Source organism: Typopeltis vanoorti, chromosome 21, assembly GCF_054136105.1.
Source record: "Typopeltis vanoorti isolate ZY-2024b chromosome 21, IOZ_Tvanoo_1.0, whole genome shotgun sequence".
Classification (NCBI taxonomy): Eukaryota; Metazoa; Arthropoda; class Arachnida; order Uropygi; family Thelyphonidae; genus Typopeltis; species Typopeltis vanoorti.
This window is the reverse complement of record NC_143569.1, coordinates 100,880,025-100,901,879: the sequence shown is the minus strand read 5'-3', so window position 1 is coordinate 100,901,879 and position 21,855 is coordinate 100,880,025. Positions and strand designations below refer to the sequence as shown.

Below are 21,855 nucleotides of genomic sequence, written 5' to 3'. Positions count from 1 at the left end.
CCAAATTCATTTTAAAGTTTATATAAAAACCAATTGTAGCTCAGCCAGTATAGATGAAGCCCTTTGGATGGAAAGACCTGGGTTTTACTCTAGCACACAGTAGTTGTTTCCCTAATTTTTGAAGATGATTGATTGATTTGGCAAATGGAGTTGCATCTCAATCCTCTAACTCTTTTTCCAATAAATTTATATAATAATGTTTATATATCCTCTTAAATAAGGATGCTTATTTAAGAGGATTTCCCTATACTTATTTCCCCACCTCCACAATCACTACACAAACTGTCCATGTAGTCATTGTGTGACAGAGGGGAAAGGAAGCATAAAGGTACTGAAATAAGTGTATCCCAGCTGAATCTTCCATGTCACCATATATATAAGCTTATTGCCCAAATGCTGCTAGCCATTTTGGATTGAAGTGCATGTTGCTCTACAGTTTGTAGGCATTGTCAGTTTAACAACTATCTCACAAAATTCTTGAAAATTTAATAATTGGTTCATGTGAGCCAGCTCTGGCACACCAATGGTTATGATGCAGTTAGAATAGTTGTAGTCATAATCATAACCAGTGGCAGCTTGCAGCTTGAAATCGTAGGGGATGCTGCAACTTTTGAAATATACATACACACTGTAAGTACAGTGTATACATGCATTTTTGAAAATTATAAAGACAACTACCGTGTTTGAATAAACTTTAGTTTAATATAACTAAAATCTACATTCGACGTTTCGACCTTTATGTCAAGGTCATCTTCTGGAGCATACAACTATACATAGAAAACAAGCTACACTATAATCAAACTGGTTTGTTAAAGTTACTGACCAACCGCTACAACAATTTATTGGCCTGACCTCTGGTGGAAAAAAAAAATACATCAAAGCTAGAGTCCTATTATTAGTGTTATCTGTTGGTTGTAGACATACATTGGGCGCAACAACAAGTCTATGTATCTATCTATATACATATATTAACATCATGATTATACGTGTACATTCCTGCCAGTTGGTATGGAATGGTTTCTAATACTAGCTGAAGATTGGCTAGAGTCCTGACTTATGGATCTTATATATTAGGTAGGCTGAATGTGTGCCATCCAGATCCTTGGAATTTTCATGCCATCTTTGTTGTTGATATTTGGGTGGTTTATCAGGATTTCGCAGGCTTCCTTAAATTTCCTTTCATACCAGGTTTTTGCAGTTGTGAAACCAGATTTTGTGTTATTGCTAGGTTTTGGCGGGCTGTTTGGATCTGTTCTCTGAGCATTGCTTTTTCTGTGCGGTCATAAATACGGAGTGCTTTAGTGGACATAAATTTTATTTTTAGCTTGATGCAGATAGGAATAAGGTCATTGTCTCTGCATCTCTTTAAAAAGGCCATCCGATTGATCAAGAGGGAAATGTAAATAACTTACCATAACGATTGCAGTGCTTGTGGGTATCATTTCCATGGATGATCTGAATCCTTTCTTTTAAGCTTACACGGCAATCTGAATGCATTTTTGAAAATTATGGAGACAACTACCGTGTTTGAATAAAAACTTTAGTTTAATATAACTAAAATCTACATTCGACGTTTCGACCTTTATGTCAAGGTCATCTTCTGGAGCATACAACTATACACAGAAAACAAGCTACACTACAATCAAACTGGTTTGTTAAAGTTACTGACCAACCGCTACAACAATTGTCGGCCTGACCTCTGTTAAAAAAAAAAAAAAAAAAAAAATTATACATCAATGCTAGAGTCCTATTATTAGTGTTATCTGTTGGTTATATAGACATACATTGGGCACAACAACAAGTCTATGTATCTATCTATATACATATATTAACATCATGATTATACATGTACATTCTAGCCAGTTGGTATGGAATGGTTTCTAATACTAGCTGAAGATTGGCTAGAGTCCTGACTTATGCTGGATCTTATATATTAGGTGGGCTGAATGTGTGCCATCCAGATCCTTGCAATTTTCATGCCATCTTTGTTGTTGATATTTGGGTGGTTTATCAGGATGTCACTTCTTGGCCACCAGACACAGTTAAAAAACTTAAACCGCACTATGCCTGCCCCCACCCCCAGAATATATGGGCTCCTGAAAATACACAAACAAAATGCTCCCCTTTGACCTATTGTGGAAGGAATTGACAGCCCCAATTACCACTTAGCCAAGAAATTAGCGTCAACACTCAAGGAGTTGGTAGGTTATTCCCCCCCCCCTTCCTACATAAAGAACACACAACACTTGATAAACAAAATTAAAAACATAACACTCGACAAAGACGACTTATTAGTCACTTTCGATGTTTCTGCCCTTTTCACTAACGTTCCCATCAATGACACAATTCTCCTACTACAGAACAAATTTCCGCCCGACATTACGGCCCTCTTTGCCGACGTACTACAGTCTAGTTACTTCATGTGGCAAAACCAATTTTATCTACAAAAAGAAGGTACAGCCATGGGCTCACCACTATTCCCCCCCAATTGCTAACTTCTACATGGAAACCTTTGAGCAAAGGGCTCTTGATTCCGCCACGCTAAGACCAACAGTCTGGCTTAGATACGTCAACGACGCATTCGTGATCTGGCTGCACAGGCGACAAATGCTAAACATTTCTTAGCCACCTGAACAAACAACACGAATGCATACGATTTACAATCGAAAATCAAAACTCGCTCCCGTTCCTAGACACACTAGTCACATGGCTTCCTTCAGGCAGTCTATCCTTCACGGTCTACCAAAAACCGACACACACTGGCCAATACATACATGCTAATTCATACCACCACCCATCACAAAAATATGGAGTCATTAACACCCTTAAAAACAGAGCTACAACAATTTGCTCTAACCAGCAAGCCCTAAAACAAGAACTAAAAATCATCAGCAACACATTCATAAATAATGGATATAACAAAAATACTATTAAACTTAAAATCATATTCAGCACCTCTAAGGATCCTCTCCTCCCATTGGCACATCCTGGAGTCTATTGCATCCGCTGCACCTGTAACTTACCGTACATTGGTGAAACAGGACAGACAATCCCTATACGCAAGAAAGAACACATTCGACACATTAAATATAACCATTATGGTGAAGCAGGCCGCTCAGCTCATGCGCTTAACACCTTACACCAAATCAACTGGAAAAGCACCCACTCTTTACACCACAAAAAACCTGGTAAGAAAGGAAATTTAAGGAAGCCTGCGAAATCCTGATAAACCACCCAAATATCAACAACAAAGATGGCATGAAAATTCCAAGGATCTGGATGGCACACATTCAGCCCACGTAATATATAAGATCCAGCATAAGTCAGGACTCGAGATAATTTTCATCTAGTATTAGAAACCATTCCATACCAACTGGCTGGAATGTACATGTATAATCATGATGTTAATATATGTATATAGATAGATACATAGACGTTGTTGCGCCCAATGTATGTCTACAACCAAGAGATAACACAAATAATAGGACTCTAGTGTTGATGTATTTTTTTTATTTTTTATTTTTTTTCCACCAGAGGTCAGGCCAACAATTGTTGTAGCGGCTGGTCAGGGTCATCCAGAAGATGACCTTGACATAAAGGTCGAATGTAGATTTTAGTTATATTAAACTAAAGTTTTTATTCAAACATGGTAGTTGTCTCCATAATTTTCAAAAATGCATTCGGATCACCGTGTAAGCTTAAAAGACAGTGTATACATGTTTGGATAAAATATCAAAATTATGGTAAAATTTAAAAAAAAATTTAACATGAAAAAATATTCTTTATTATCGATAAAATTATACAGTTTAGTATAATTCAAAATTACTTAAAAATTACTCTAATGAATGTTATGTCTCTTTAATTGTAATGTCCAAATATTTAAAGAGATGGAGTAAACATGATAAGCACTACGAACACTCTACTACTGGCACAAACTGCATATAAACAACAGTGGAACTGGGCAACGGCCAGAGCCACATTACGCTAATAGCTCAGATCTCACTATGATGTGCATATGCTTGCACGCGTAGCAATATGGCACTGTGGAAAACACAGTGCTGCTAACGTCCTTTGCCCTCCTAAGTGCTGCAAGATGGATTTTTATTATTTTTTTACAAAATAAGATAATTGTATAGGATTGTTGATAATAAAATTAAATATTACAAGCAAATATAAATAAATTAATAAATATATTTATATATTGAGAAAAATTGGGGTTGCTGCAGTTCCGCAGTGCCTATGCATGAGCCACTCCTAGTCATAACAATATTGTGAAGCAGAATGGGCATTTTTGATTGCAGATTACAATACAATTTTCAGACATATTTTTCATTAGAAATACTGCAAAATAACACATTAAAGTAGTACTCTCTATAAAGTGTTGGATCAGTATGAAGTATTTAGTTTTGTTATTTGTCATTTAGCATCTTTAAAGTTGGTGATAGTCAAAGATTTCATTAAATTTTTTTTAAACAATGAAAATATTTAGAAATTCATTGCTTAAAAACACACAAATCAAGCAGCTTATAAAAAACATAATGGCAACCATTTTTTACTATGCATGAAATATCTAAATAATAAATTTTGCCTGGCAGTATTTAATATCTAGTTTTTCAGGTAACCAGGGTGAACAGTGAAGTTCAGTTGCTGGAAATGCAAACTAAGCATCAGTGGAATTCAATATAGGCATCATCTTAAGATGGATAAACAGAAAAGAAGCAGAACTGGCATACAAATTAGAGATGTAATGTACCACATCAGTATACTTGCTTTTGTAGTACATTACATAGTAAATGCATTTAAATAACAAATACAGAGTGGTGATATCAGCTGTAGTATTCAACACTAAACGCAACCATAATCTTGAATGGCAGGCAACATCAGGTAAATTGATGTAAATAAACATCAGAATGGGGAATTTGGACAAAGAGACTTACTTTGTGCCATTCGTCCCACAGAAGGTTCTACTAAAGAAAAAATGGAGGAATTTTGAGTCATTAGACAGACAGTGAGCATAAAGAAAAAGTTGGTGCTTATGGTAGTAAACAGCAGAGATTAAATGATTACCAAATATAGAACTATTTCGAAAAAAGAGCAAAGTAAACACCCTCAGGATTTCTGTTCTTGAACCAGTTATTACTAATACCATGTTCCAGCTTAAAGATGTGCGCACATTTATGTGAAAAGAAAAGACACAAGAAATAAGAAACATCTCATTGACTATGTTATTATTGCTAATAGTATCTTCACTCTGGTTGAGGAACACATACAGGGGATTTGAAGTAGGAAGTGATTATTGTTTAGATTTGTGCAAGATGAAATTAAATATATTGAAAATTGTGCAAAAGTTTTGAAAATAATCAAAGTTGAGCAGCTTTCAGAGGTTAACTGTAGAATGTAAATATACAAATATTATTCAAGAAAAAAATGATGAGATAAACCCTGGGAACTCGCTAACTAACTTTGAAGAAAACAATGATTGATTCAGCCAGAAAAGCATGTGAAGAAGTTGTCTGCAAGGATAGAACACTTAGAACTTCGCTGAACCAGAAAATTGAAGAGACAGTTTATGGGGGGGTGGAAGCATATTGAATGCCTCTAATAAATAAGTCACTAGGTGCTCTGAGAAAATATAGAGAAAAATGTATAAAAGCAAAGCAGTATGTAAAAGTAGCTAAGCAAAACTCATGGGGAAAACTTTGGTAATAATATAGAAGATAAAGTAAGCAGTGCAAAATATTCTTGAGATATTTGAAAAAGCTTAGGAATGGAGGAAAAAGAAAACAAGAATACATATTATCTCCTCTATTATTCATCTGTATGGATCACATTATGAAGGAAGGTAGCATTAAACCTGGTATCAGAATTGGAGATGTTAATCTCAGATGGTTCTTTATGCAGGTTATGTTTATACTCCTAAATAAATCCAATAAAAGACTTCAGGATTTCCTAAGGTACGTTGAAGAACTGCTGTAATAATGCAGTATGAAAATCAGCAATAAAAAGACGGATAATGAAAATAGGCAGAAACATCATAACATCTTGAATGGAGAGCCTATAGAATAAGTAAAACATTTTGCCACAGTTTTTAGTGAATATGGCAAATTAAATATGAAAATAGAACAACTGAATTAGAAAATCTGGTGTGGTAGAAAGTCAACTGAATAAATTTATTTATAAGAGAGAATTATAAATTAGTCAAAACACTAAACTAGCTGTATTTATGACATTGCTCAGAACATTTGATCAAAGGCTAGAGACCACAGATATGAGAGTTCTAGGAAAAATTAGAAAAGCAAACAGATGGCATCATTGGCAGAATCATATTAGAAGATATTAGGAAGATTTCTGAATGCTGAAATGTCAGCATTCAGAAATATATGAGTAGAGCTGATTTCATGTGATTTTGCCATTTAAACTGAATAGGAGTAAAATGATTAGCAAAATAGATGTTTAATGCCATGATGGTAGGAAACAGACCCAATGAAATCCTATGATTTAAGCCTTAAATGTAAGATCAGACAGTATTGGAGTCCTGACAGATAACAGACTAACTTGGAGGAAAATTGTCAGTAGGAAGTTAGTACAGCAGAGTCTCAATTCTCCAACTCTGTTACCTGACTTTTTGGTTTATTCAAAATGCCTACATGCCTTGAAAGGTTATTACTAAACCTACAGTACATTTGTGGTGGGCTAAGGATTTTTTTTTCCATTTTTTTATCAATTTATATATATATATATATATATAAATTTTATTTTTACATTGTCTGGAAATCATGCTCTTAGAGACTAAAGATGAAACTTTTTCAGCCACTTCAGGACTCCAATAAGTGGAGTGGTGGTGTCACACCTGGCGATGAAATTCATGTTCCATCTAAAGACAATTACAAAAGTCTATGTCCACAGTGGGATTCAAACCTGTGACCTGTTGGTTGGAGATCAGGTATGCTAACCACTCAGCCAACCAGGCTGAAAAGTAAATTGTTGCTGACTGCACTAGTTAATTGTACAAACTGTAATTTTTTTTTGGTAAAACATATCATGTGAAAAGAGAAAAAATATTTTTTTTCTATTAAGCAAAAAACCCTGAATCTTTAAAAAGACTAAGAAAAGGCAAGTCATACAAAAGAACTGCAACTTGACTTGAGGATAATATGACAATAAGTGAATTAGAGAAGTGGTACTCTGATAGATTGCATTATGGAATAAACACTAAAAAAAAACTATGAAAAAATGTGAATATGAAAAGGTAAGTGCTTTGTTTCTGTGGTTTACATAGCAAAGAGACAAAGGCATACTTATATCAAGTGTCTCTGTAACTTCACCATATTGTATACTCATGTATTTTCTCTAATTTCTGTAGTTGTATATTATCTTGTCATGTGTCATCTCCATCTAGAAGATTGACACATTATGGATCTCAGATAGAGATTCATAATGTGTAGTAGAAAGATAAAATGGTGAAGCCCTAAGCTCTCCTCTTTCTCACTTATGTCTCTAGATCTACATATTAACAGGGCCAGTTTGCCTGTTTGGAGAGACAAAAGCCTGAGTTTCCAGGAGGGAAAAAAATCTCCATCTCCATATGAAACAGCTAATTCCTTTGATCAAAATACCCTGATAAAGGTTCCTCACATTATAGATGGGATTTGAACCCAGGTCTTTCCAACAAAAGGGCTCTATTGAAACCAACTGAGCTATGGAGGCTCACATTGTATAATGGTTACTGTATTAATAAACATGATTTCAAATTTATACTGGAGTTCATTTAGTTTGCATTTCTTTCATCTAGCATCTTCCATTTCCATATTCGTTTATCTGACCACCTGTCAGTTCTGTTTATGTCAGATAATTGAGACTACTGCACAACACAAAAAGTTTATATTATTACTATCTTAATAACATGTGCACCTCCTTGAGGGTACATATTAGGAATTTGATGATGTTTAATACATGTGCTCTTCATTTATAAAGATTAAGAAAAAACAAACTTTTACATATTTAAGTTATGGCTAATGATGGATTATGTTTATGAGTTTTGTTTTACTTATGGATAGTCTCAATAATATTTACTGTTTTTCAGTGTGTATTGCATCAGGAACAAAAGTAGCATTGTTCAATCGTTTAAGAAGTCAGACAGTAAGCACAAGGTATCTGCATGTCGAGAATGGTAACTTTCATGCAAGTTCTACACAGTGGGGATCATTCACAATACATTTGTGTAAGTTTATCAATGAAGATTTTGAAGAATAATGTTTATATGAACAATATTTCATTGTTAAAGTGTCATTGCTTTCATTATTAGTTATCCAGTAATACATTCATAATTATGAGGTATTTTCAATACTTATTGTGTTGTGAACAGCCTTTGGTATCAAAGGCTGTTCACATTTATTATTATACTGACATTTTTATGAAAGGCTCATAAAAAGTTTACAATAATCATTATTCACACATCAGATGTCATACCTCTTCTTACGCTCATTCACTGACAAAGCTCGTGAATGCCTCTTGCATCCACTCATTCACCATTGTTCAAGTAAAGCGTAATCCTCACACCCTTGAAAATCACATTCTAGTGCAACTTTTAGGAGTGACTATTTGTTCTCTTCATTTTCAATGTATTGAAAAATGTCTTCATCTCTTAAAACATCCTTTAATAACTTCTATCATATTCCTCTTTTCTGCCTACGAATCAAATTTTGTAACCTACAAATCTTCAATCTGCCCTCATAAGGAACATTGCACAGACTAATCATCATCTTAGTCACTCACCTCTGGATCCTCTCCACCACTTCATCTCCAAGAAACCCAGGCATATCTGTACACAGCAGTCATTCCAGATGTTATAGCAAAACCTTATGCAGAGGAATAAGTTATTTATCTCTATTTGTCTACTTTTGAGTGAAAGGAAGACAAGATTGTACCACTTCATAAAGAAGATGACAGAACCCAACCATCAAATTCTAGGTCAATCTGTCTCTCAGATCCTTTACTGACACATAGATTGTGTGAAGGCTGTTGTGAATCAAGATCCAGAATTAGGTTGACAACAATGGTATTATCTTTGATGGACAGCACGGATTTGCTAAAGGGAAGTCATGTTGTAGTAATTTACAACACTGTAGATTACTCTCTCTTTTTCTCTCCCTCCCCTAATTCCAATGTGTACTTTTCCTTTCTTTTCCTTTTCACCTTTCCTTTCTTTTCTCTGTTATACCACTTGCCAGATATTGCTTCAGTCACTTGAGCTCCTACATTGTCCTGTGAAAGACTGTGCATCACTGTCTTTCACAGTAATTAAAAGATGAAGTCTCTGAAGAGGCTGTATAATTTATCTTTTATTAGCTGTAGACATCATGTGTGATGTTTTTCTTATTAGGTAGTGTGTTACCAAGAAACTCATGCTGAAGGTTATAAATGCTTTTATGTGTGATGTCTCTCTGTTTAATCCTTTAACTGCTATGGTCGAGTTAACTCGAGCATGGAAAAAAAATGGCGACCTTGATACGATCGAGTTAACTTGATTTGAACTTTCAATGTGTAATACTCGTTTAATTTAGTTTGTGAAAGCATTTGAATTAAGCAACCTTATAGTGTCATCTCTTAGGATTAGAAGGAACTAATTTTCAAGCTTCTGTCTGCTTTGTGGCGCTATCTTCGTAAAAAATTGTGAGACCATGCACAATGTTATCATAGCCGTCCTTGACAATAGGAGCCAGGCAATCACGTGATGCGGTGATTCCAGGGTTAGTAAAAATGGCTTCGACAAGCAGACAGCAGCGTTCTATTACTGAGGCGGGATTAGTAGAAGTATTAGAAACTTTACCTTCCAGTTTATCTGATTTCAGTAACAATGATATTTATTTTTTAGAAAATAGTGAAAATAGTGATAGTGAACTTTTTCCATCTCTTGGATCTCACTGTTCTCGATTCACATATATTTTGTATAATGTACATACTGGTGGAAATATCACACATGCTAATTTTCAATAGACTCCCATCAGAGAAATTTTTCAAAAGTTCCACATGCCAAGACTGACCACTACATCTGGACGACCATCACAGGGAGACGAACTCCTCAGATGTTCTCGATTCACATATATTTTGTATAATGTACATACTGGTGAAAATATCACACATGCTAATTTTCAATAGACTCCCATCAGAGAAATTTTTCAAAAGTTCCACATTCCAAGACTGACCACTACATCTGGACGACCACCACAGGGAGACGAACTCCTCAGACTGAGGGAAGACATTTCCTAATACCTGTGCCACCCACACCCAAGAAAGCAAATCCCACTAGGCATTGTCATGTGTGTTCAAATACCACACTGGGGCAAAGAAAAAGAAAAGGGACCAGTATATGTGTGCCAAATGTGGCATAGCCTTATGGGTACACCCCTGCTTTCAAAATTACCACACACTAATCTAATAAAGTATTGAAGTATTTTTGGGGAGGTGCTTCTCACTTGAAGTCGTGTGTGACATTATTTGACAGGGAATAAACAAATAAATTTAAAGATAAATTTTGGACATCCCTAACTTGAAAATAAAATTCCTGTGTAACAGTTTTGTTCAGCGACTTCAATTTATACAAGAAAACAGTGCAGAAATGTGTAATATGGTCATTATCATCATCAAATTCCTGACATGTACCCTCAAGGGGTGTACAGGATATGATAGTACTACATGAAAAATTTACATCATTACTAACTTCCTATCTACAATTTTCCTCCAAATCAGTCTGTTACTTGTCAAGACTATGACATTATCAAATCTTGTATATCTATCGTCTAAAGCACTTTGTACTGTATCAATTCACCTATATCTTGGTCTTCCTCTGGGTCGTTTTCATGCCAACCTGGCAGAGAACACTTGTTCTCTGCCAGGTTGTTCTTCGCCCATTCTGTTCAAGTGACCATACCACCTGAGATTAGCTCTGCTAATGCATTCCTGGATGCTGACAATGTTAAATTCTTTCCTAATATCCTATTTTTAATATGATATTGCCATTGATGCCATCTGTTCACGCCTCTAATCTTTCTCAGGACTCTCTTATCTGTGCGGTCTCTAGTGTTCGGTCAAGTGTTTTACTTCTGACCCAGCTCTCAGATCCATAAGTTAAAACTGGTTTGAACACTGTCTTGTATACAGCTAATTTAGTGTTCTGACTAATTTCTCTCTTATTCCATATGAATTTATTCAATTGACGTCCTATCATACCAGCTTTGTTGATTCTGTTGTCAATTTCCTTATTTAATTTACCATCTTCACTAAAAATCTTGCCTAAGTAGGTGAAATATTTTACTTGTTCCACAGGTTCCCCATTCAAAACACAATTGACATTTACAATGATTCTACCTATTTTCATTGTATTTGTCTTTTTATTGCTGACCTTCATACTGTATCTATTACAACAGTTATTCAATTTAGTCAAGGAATCTTGCAAACTTGCAAAGGATTTATTTAAAAGTATAACATCGTCCGCATAAAGCAAAGAGCTGACATTAACATCTCCAATTCTGATATCATGTTTAATACCACTTTCCTTCATAATGTGATCCATATAGATAATGAATAACAGAGGGGATAATGTACATCCTTGTCTCACACCAGATTTAACATTAAACCATCTTCCTGTACTTCCTTCAATTCTAACTGCTGACTTGCAACTCAAATAAAGACTAAGTATTGCTTGATATAATGCCCATTGGCACCATATAACTGTAGTGTATTGGATAGCTTCTCTCTTGGCACCTTGTCGTATGCCTTTTCCAGATCGACAAAGCTTAAATACAGATCTTTGTTATATTCCCATGCTTTCTCAACTAATTATCGTAAAGTGAAGATCTGATCCTGATAGTCTCTATTTGGCCTGAATCCAGCTTGTTCTTCACCAAGCTTTTCTTCCACAATTCTTCTCAACCGTTTCTCAAGTATACTGGCATAAATCTTGCTTGGAACACCCAGTAGGGAAATACCTCTGTAATTCTTGCATTTAGTTTTATTTCCCTTTTTATATATGGGTACTATTAGAGCTCTACTCCAATCATCAGGAATTCGTCCCTCTGTCCAGGCTTCTGAACTATGCAGTGCAGCCACTGTAAGACTTTTATACCACTGTACTTCAGCATTTCTGGTCGAATATCATCTACTCCTGATGCCTTTCCACATTTCAAGCCTTTGATGGCTTTTTCTACTTCAAGTATGGATATGTATTCCTGACTATATGCCTGTTGAGTGTTTTTTACCACTGTGCTATCACTACTTGTTTCATTTAGCAATTTTTTGAAGTAATTGCTCCATACTTCGAGGATATCTTTTTCTCCCATTTTCATGTCACCTTTATCATCTCTAACTCCTTTTACAGCACTCTTTCCTCCATTTCTAAGCTTCTTCAACAACTTCCAGAATATCTTACCACCTTCTTGATATTTATTTTCTATGTTCTTGCCAAAGTCCTCCCATGACTTTTGTTTAGCTAATTTTACACAGTGTTTAGCTTTCTTACATTTGGTCTCTGTATTCTCTAAGAGCACAAACTGACTTATTTGCCAGGAACTTTTGATATGCTTTCTTCTTTTCCTTCACTGCCTCTTTAACTTCCTGTGTCCTCCATGGAGTTCTGGTTTTTCTATCCTTGCAGACAACATCACCACATGCTTCTCTGGCTGAATTAATCAGGGTTTTCTTCAAGGTTTGCCACTGAATCTCCAAGGTTTGGTTCTTGTTCTTAAACTCTTTTGTTTTGTTTTTTTTCAATAATCTTTGTGTATTTTAGGCTACAGTTCACATCTGAGAGCTGCTCAACTTTTATTCGCTTTAAAACTTTCTTACATGTCATTCTTTTCAATATGAAATTCAATTTTATCCTGCTCAAGACTAAATAGTGATCACTTCCAATTTCAAATCCTGTGTACACTCTGGTATCATACACAAGGGAGAAAACATCACTATGAACAATAACATAGTCAATGAGACTTTTCTTATTCCTTGCCTCTTCTCTCCATGTGAATTTGTGCACATTTTTATGTTGGAACATGGTGTTAGTAATAACCAGTCCATGTCCTGAGCAGAAATCCTACAAGTATTTGCCATTATTATTAGCTTTGCACTTTTCTCCAAATTTTACCAAAACATTTTTGTATGTCTGACAATCATTTCCTACTCTGCTATTTAGATCCCCAACAAGGACTAACTTTTCCTTTTTCATTGTGTCAGTTGCTTTCTCTAGAGCCTCAAAAAATTCCTCCACTTCTACCTTAGTAGAACCTTCTGTGGGAACATAGGCACAATAAGTCTTGTTGTCCAGTTCCCCATTCTGATATTTGCCCACATCACTCTACTTGAGACTGCCTGCCGTTCAAGAAGATTAGCCTCATATTTTGTGTTGAATACTGTGGCTACCCCTTCTTTTCCTTGATTGTCATTGCGTGAATATAACATTTTGTATTTATTGCTCAGAAAGATCTCACCAGTTTTTGTCTTTTTTGTTTCAGTCACTCCTATTATGTTGATCTGGTACTTATCTAATTTCTCAGCTAGCTCCATTTCTTTGCCATTCAGGCTTCTTATGTTGATAGTACCGATCTTTAACTCTGGTGATGTTGAGTTTGGGTGTGCTTTCAGATTTGTTCCAGTAACTGACTTTTCGCTGTTCACCCTGGTTCCCTGGCAAAAACAACGGGGGTCTTGTTTAACCGTGCGACGCCCCAGCCAGCATGAAATTTTGTCATGTTATACCATCATTTTGTATTTTGGTTTAAGTTAATAAGAATACAATTTGGTCGACTAAATACCAGATTACCAGGCTATCCTTGTTCGTTCAGTATCCAGGTAGATAGCCAACAGGGTGCACCACAAGAAGGTGAGGATTGGACATTAGATCAGAAGCCCTGGTCGGTTCTCTGTATTCCTTTAAAGACTATATGGAGGTCTCCTCTCAGTTATACAGCTTTGACCCTTGAGCACCCCATACGTTTTAGTAACTATTCATATTATTATAAAATATTTTATAATTGTGAAAATAACTCAGCAAGGAGGGTCATACTGGTTATTTAGTATCTCAGCAGTTAAAAGGTTAATTAAGTAGCAGTGGTCTGTTATTTTATATCTATGCATTTGCATTTAAAAATATGCTGTATTCATACAGAACACAGTTGTATTTTTAAAAATATAAAAGTCATCTAATTTTCTGCCAAAATATGATCGTTACCATGTCAGATCTAATTTATAGTGAGAAATTTTGAACACAAAACATATCACTATCTCTCTCTCTGTCATGTGTACTTTATATAAAGCTTGTTGTTTAATATACATCAGTGATGACACAGGATTTGATTAATATTTTGGTATTTTTAAATAAATATATGCATTGTAGCCTAGAAACTGTACATAAATATATGTACAGTTACTGGCATTCTGCACATATGTTTTATTTAAAAATTTACCTTTTTAAACTTCAAGAGTTAACTCTCAGTATAGCAACACCATTATATCGAACTTCTCATTGTAAACTACCCATCCAACTACCAATGGAATAAATGCATTGGTAATCTAAAGGAAATTCACTGCAGAAAAATATTCATTATAACAAATTCTTGTGCCCTGCAGTTTGCTATATTGAAAGTTAATAAGTTCAGTTTAAGTGTAAAAAAAAATGTTTTCCTTGGAATGATTTTCAAGAAAAGAAGAAAATATTAAAAAATGTTTCTACATGTTATCATTAGTAGCAGATGCCTCTAAGCATGGCCATGTTCATCGTGTGATATTTGAACACAAATCGTACAACAGGGAATTTTTTTTAGCATATCAAGTTTGAATTTGAACACATGTACCATCTCAGATTTTGAACGTTATTTTCATCATCATCAAATTCCTGATATGCACAGGATACTACAATAATACTACATGAATAGCTTGCATCATTACTGACCTCCTATTAACAGTTTTCCACCAAACCAGTCTGTTATCTATCAGGATGCCAATATTGTCAGATCTTATGTTTCAGTATTCTAAGGCACTTTGTACTTGATCAGTCCAACTGGATGTAGGTTTTCCTCCTCTGGATCTTGCCATCCTAGCTTGAAGCATCCATTTTGTTCATCTTTCCTCTCCCATTCTGTTTAAGTGACTATATCATTTGAGATTATCTCTGCTCACACATTTCCTGGGTTTTTTTTTTATATGACTGCCACCCATGAAAAGTTAATAAACCTGTAGTACGTTAGTACTGTGAGTGAGCTAAAGTTTTTCTATTTTTATTAAACAGAAGACCACTGCCTCTAGTAAATGGTGCAATTATCACACACAGGACAATGAAATTCATTTCAATCCTAAAGACAACCACAAACATCCATGCCCATAGTAAAACTCAGCTCACAGCTGGTTGGTTGAAGAGCAGATACACTGAAACTCAGCCATCAAGGCCAACCAAATGAATGCTGAAATATCAATCCTCTGATTTTTTTCAGAACTCTTGTATCTGTGGCTGCCAGTCTTTGATCAGCTCTTTTATTTTTAACTCAGCTCTCGAATGTATCAGTTAAAATTTATTTGAACACTGTCTTGTATACTGCTGGTTTAGTGTTTTGACTGATTTCTCTTATTTCATATAAATTTATTCAGTTGACTTCCTACTATACCAGCTTTATTAATTCAGCTGTCTTTTTCATTTTTATTTAGCCAAAGTAGCTGAAATGTTTCATTTATTCTCTAGGTTTCCCTATTCAGGTTGTAGCTGATGTTTTCAATATTCTTGCCTATTTTCATTGTCTTTTTTTATTGCTGATTATTATAGAAAATTTGCTAGAGAAGTTTTTTAGTTAAGGAATCCTGCAGACCGGATTTATTTAAGAGTATAGCATCATCTACATATAGAGCTGAGAGTAATGCTACTTTCCTTCATAATCTGATTTGTATAGATGATGATTAAGAATGGAGATTGTATGAACTGTTGTCTCACATCTGATATTACTTCAAACCATCTTCCTATATCTTCTTCAATTCTAACTGCTAACATACAACTCAAATATATGCATATTGCTTGATATAATGTCCCATTGTTACACCTGATATCTTAAGAATATAGAATTCTCAGCTATCATGGTGTAACATGAAGAATGAATAAATTAAAAACCCTGCATAAAAGATAATAGATGAATTAATTAAAAGAAAAAGAAATATTCTTGCATCCAATAAAATATAAAGGTGTTTGTTGAACTAACTAACAAAAAGAAAGAATATATTAATGTTGTAATATGATATAAAAGAGAAAATTTAACTAAATAAGACAGAAAAAGATTAGTCATAAGAGATGGTATGTGAGAGGCTAGAGATTAAAATATTAAGTAAGTTCATAGAGAAATTTTGGAAAGGGGGTTAAGTTAGAGGCTAGCAAAAGAAAAACAACAGACTATCGCTCAGGGCTGATTCCCGGATTGAGACATCGTTACAGGCTCGCCGACCAAAGGACGTTTGGCAGAAAAACGCCACCCTAATTGGTCGGTGAAGTAAAATCAAGTAGGGGACAGAGAAAAGAAGTTAAAGAGGGTGCCGTTAGGAGAGCAAGTATAAAAGGGTTGGAACCCACCACAGGCCTTTTTAGGACTTTTGAGGCTTTTAGACCTTTTGGTTTTTGGTTCTGTTCCAGGAGAGTTCTTCGCAAGTTCCTTCATATGGGTTTCATGGTGTTTTCCTGAGTGGCGAGATTGGAGTTATATCTCCATCGTCACAACACGGAAACAAAAGTGAGCTGAATTTCGTTTCCGTGTTTCCTGTGTAAGAAGCGAAGAATGCCATATAGTCGAGGAAAAGAAAACATATTCTTTGTGTTTCAACTTCAGTGACAACCACGAAAAAGGGAAAGCTGTAAAGAAATTGATATCCACGTCGCGAGTTGCAGAGCCGTTATTTAGACGATTCAAAGTGTGTCCTGAATAACGAAAGATGAAGACCGCATAGGCATAGTTCAATTCAAATGGGAACATAGGAGAAGCAGATTATCGGAGAAGTTATACCAGGATACTTCAATCAGAAAAGGATAGAAGCCCATATGGAAAACTCAGGAAAGAAAGGTACTGTAAATTATATCTCGTGTTAACTAAGATTTGTCTGTATTAGTTATAATTATTCTAACACTGAACTGTTGAAGTGACCAAGAAAACAATACTAGGACTTTAGTATCTGACATATTATATTGAAAGTAAGCTGGCTAGTGTTAATGTTATATGAGTAATTAAGTGTCCTGAGAATTTTACATGTCTATTATATTGTATAAGAAAGTTTAAATCGGTACACAGTAAATAACGGAAAAAACTCACGTAGAAAGATTATTTATTAGTATAATTTTCGCCTGTGTGTCACAGGCATCCTCAGTACTTAATGCCTGTGACACACAGGCGAAAATCATACTAATAAATAATCTTTCTACGTGAGTTTTTTCCGTTATTTATTGTGTACCGATACGTCTACTCATGGTTTACCTCTTTTAAAACTTATAGAAAGTTTAAATGTCATAGTTATGTGTTAGTGCAGTAAATGGTTTAGTTAAACTACTTAAGTTTGGATAGTTAAATAGTGTGAATTAATCTTATATGTCCATGTCATATGAAGTTATGTGTTGAATGTGTATGGCGGCATGATCATAATACCCATTATAGGGTCATAGCTTAATTATTTATGATAAGCTAATGTCATTTTGTAAATATTTAGTATAGCATTGGATTGAGTAATAACTAAAACTTGAATTGTACCATGTTAAAGAATTTAATAAACCCATTGTCCAATGATAAAACAGTTGTCTGAAATTGCTGTCCAATGCACAGCTTGAAAAATACGAACCTAATCACGCGGGAAATTAATGTGTTAAGAAGCGAGATAAAGTGTCACGACTCCAACATTGTTTCACTTTCAGACATATTTTAGTTCTTTCTCCTTGTTTTTGTATATAATATCTCAAACTAAATATCTCAAAAGGCGCAGTATAATACAAATATTAGGGGTACTAAGGGGAGAAATAACTTAAGTATTAGTAAATTTTTTGGTGATATCTCGAGCATAGATAATAGTAGAACATAGATGAGAGGAAATTACTAGTTAGAATAAAAATCGTAAATTGGGACACAACATAAATGGCGCAGTCGGCAGGATTTAGTTTAGCTAATTAAATCTTAATTACAAGCTATTCACAACAAGTTGATTTTGGGTGCAGATCAGAACAACTGAGAGGTAGAAGTTTAGTTAAGTTTTGTTGAGAATTTTAGAGAGTTTATTAATGTAAATTGGATGCAAGTATGACTGAACCCTCCAGTAATTTAGGCATGGATAACAGCGAATTTTTTCGCTACATTAACCCACAGCAGGTGTTCCCACAATTTTCGCGTGAGGAGACTGATGACGTTCTAAATTTTTTTAGGTATATAGAAGAGCTTAGAAGAGTTGGAGGATGGACTGATTTTCAGTTGCTAGTCCTACTCCAAAGTAAACTGGTAGGAAAGGCTAAAGCTTTCCTGTATTCTTCCCCCATTCTCAAGGAAACTCTGGATTACTCCCGATTTAAGTCAGTCCTAATTTCTGAGTTCTCAAAACTGGGAAGCTTGGGATCTAACTTATGGAAGCTCCAGAGGTGCTCTCAGAAGGAAAAGGAAAGTGTGGCTGAGTTCCATAACAGGTTACTGACGATAGCTAGTACCCTAAGTGTCCTTAGTGAAGAAAAGCCTCACTTGGACTGGGCCATTTTCCAACAATTCAGACAGGGATCAAACCTGAATTGAAGGAGATAGCATTCGATAAGAAATTATCCAATTTAAGAGAATGTTACGATGCTGTAAAGGAACACGAACAGTTGCTCAGAGACCTTCGTCCTGCACATGTTCATGGGTCAATAAACATAATTGAGGAGAAGCAAAATTCTGAATAGGGGCAAGGACATATTAAAGAGAGTAAGGAGAGGAGAGAAAGATCAAAAACAAGAGAGAGACTAGAAAAGGACAATAAGCAAGAGATGAACAATTTGACAGAGTCTTATATTGATTCAGATAAAATCAGGGTTATTGTAAAACAAGAGATAGAAATACTCCAAAAACCTATTATTGATCGGTTAGATGAGGTAATGAAACAACTAGGAACGTTATCTGGAAGAAACCCAGAGCCTAATTGTAGCATAACTGAGGAAACCACCAAGTTAGTTAAAGAGGAAGTTGAGCGTCTGCAAAGACTCCTTCTCGATAGATTAGACTCAGTTATGCAGAGACTATCCGAAGTCGTACCACAACAAGGTTATTTCTCAAAATCAAGGGAGAGTTAGTGACCAAAGAGGCTGTAGAGAGCCCCCAAGATGCTTCAGTTGTAACAAACTCAGAAATTTTGCTCAAAACTGTTACTTGAACAAGAAACGCTTTGGTAGAGTTCATGACAGAGACTCAGATTCACATACATATACTAACAGAGTATGGAAAAAGGGACAAGGAATGAAGGAGCATCCTTACGAGATGGAGGTGAGGGTGAGTGCATATGGAAAATACTGCAATGCTTCGCTAGACACTGGGGCCCAAGCATCCATCATATCGGAGGATTACTTTAAAATAATAGAACCTCATGCCAAGGATAATATCACTCACCTTAAACAACGAGTGAGAGTGTCAGGTGTCACAACTTCCATGACTCGTGCTTCTAGGTCTGTGAATCTAAAGTTATACCTGCCTGAGTTCAAATTATGTGTTTGGCAGGAGTTTTTGATCCTACCAAGATTCTCTCTTCCACACATCAAGCTGATCCTAGGCAGAGATTTCCTATCAAGGTATGACTTTAAATGTGATTACATGAGGAAAGAAATACACTTATTGGGAAGGAGACAATTTACAAGGAAGGGGCAAACTCCAGAGTTACTTAAGAAAGAGAGAAATGAGTCTCAAGAGAGGAATCGTGAGTCCCACGTAAATAAAGTGAAGAAATCATCACATGAGGAGGTAGTCTGTGAAAGGAAATCACAAGTAGTTAAGGTTAAATCAGAGATAAATTTCTGCAAGGTTAGAAAAGGGAAGAGAAATAAAAACCAAAGAAATTAAGTACATCAGTTATGAGTATATAGATAATGAATACAAAAAAAAAAAAAAAAAAGGGGAACACTTCAAAAAAAGAAAAATTTCTCTTAAAGAAATTTTTTGTTTAAAGGGGGAAACTTTGTTACACCTGATATCTTAAGAATGTAGAATTCTCAGCTATCATGGTGTAACATGAAGAATGAATAAATTAAAAACCCTACATAAAAGATAATAGATGAATTAATTAAAAGAAAAAGAAATATTCTTGCATCCAATAAAATATAAAGGTGTTTGTTGAACTAACTAACAAAAAGAAAGAATATATTAATCTTGTAATATGATATAAAAGAGAAAATTTAACTAAATAAGAGAGAAAAGGATTAGTCATAAGAGATGGTATGTGAGAGGCAAGAGATTAAAATATTAAGTAAGTTCATAGAGAAATTTTGGAAAGGGGATTAAGTTAGAGGCTAGCAAAAGAAAAACAACAGACTATCGCTCAGGGCTGATTCCCGGATTGAGACATCGTTACGGGCTCGCCGACCAAAGGACGTTTGGCAGAAAAATGCCACCCTAATTGGTCGGTGAAGTAAAATCAAGTAGGGAAGGAGAAAAGAAGTTAAAGAGGGTGCCGTTAGGAGAGTAAGTATAAAAGGGTTGGAATCCCCCACGGGGCTTTTTAGGACTTTTGAGGCTTTTAGACCTTTTGGTTTTTGGTTCTGTTCCAGGTATGGGTTTCACGGTGTTTTCCTGAGTGGCGAGATTGGAGTTATATCTCCGTCGTCAAAGCACGGAAACAAAAGTGAGCGGAATTTCGGTTCCGTGTTTCCTATATAAGAAGCGAAGAATGCCATATAGTCGAGGAAAAGAAAGCATATTCTTTGTGTTTCAACTTCAGTGACAACCACGAAAAAGGGAAAGCTGTAAAGAAATCGATATCCACGTCGCGAGTTGCACAGCCGTTATTTAGACGATTCAAAGTGTGTCCTGAATAACGAAAGGTAAAGATCGCGTAGGCATAGTTCAATTCAAAAGGGAACATAGGAGAAGCAGATTATCGGAGAGGTTATACCAGGATACTTCAATCAGAAAAGGATAGAAGCCCATATGGAAAACTCAGGAAAGAAAGGTACTGTAAATTATATCTCGTGTTAACTAAGATTTGTCTGTATTAGTTATAATTATTCTAACACTGAACTGTTGAAGTGACCAAGAAAACAATACTAGGACTTTAGTATCTGACATATTATATTGAAAGTAAGCTGGCTAGTGTTAATGTTATATGAGTAATTAAGTGTCCTGAGAATTTTGCATGTCTATTATATTGTATAAGAAAGTTTAAATGTCATAGTTATGTGTTAGTGCAGTAAATGGTTTAGTTAAACTACTTAAGTTTGGATAGTTAAATAGTGTGAATTAATCTTATATGTCCATGTCATATGAAGTTATGTGTTGAATGTGTATGGCGGCATGATCGTAATACCCGTTATAGGGTCATAGCTTAATTATTTATGATAAGCTAATATCATTTTGTAAATATTTAGTATAGCATTGAATTGAGTAATAACTAAAACTTGAATTGTACCATGTTAAGGAATTTAATAAACCCTTTGTCCAATGATAAAACAGTTGTCTGAAATTGCTGTCCAATGCACCACTTGAAAAATACGAACCTAATCACGTGGAAAATTAATGTGTTAAGAACCGAGATAAAGTCACGACTGCAACATTGTTTCACTTTCAGACATATTTTAGTTCTTTCTCCTTGTTTTTGTATATAATATCTCAAACTAAATATCCCAAAAAG

At 35.2% G+C, this 21,855-nt stretch overlaps 1 protein-coding gene across 1 annotated transcript in view; it reads left to right on the top strand.

Moving 5' to 3' along the window:
- The window catches only part of LOC150095149 (uncharacterized), a 206,381-nt gene that overhangs the window by 73,930 nt on the left and 110,596 nt on the right, over positions 1-21,855 (top strand). The window contains exon 9 of the mRNA XM_090411207.1: positions 8,084-8,221. Coding sequence (XP_090267333.1) covers positions 8,084-8,221 — 138 coding nt within the window. The remainder of the gene's footprint in view (positions 1-8,083; positions 8,222-21,855) is intronic.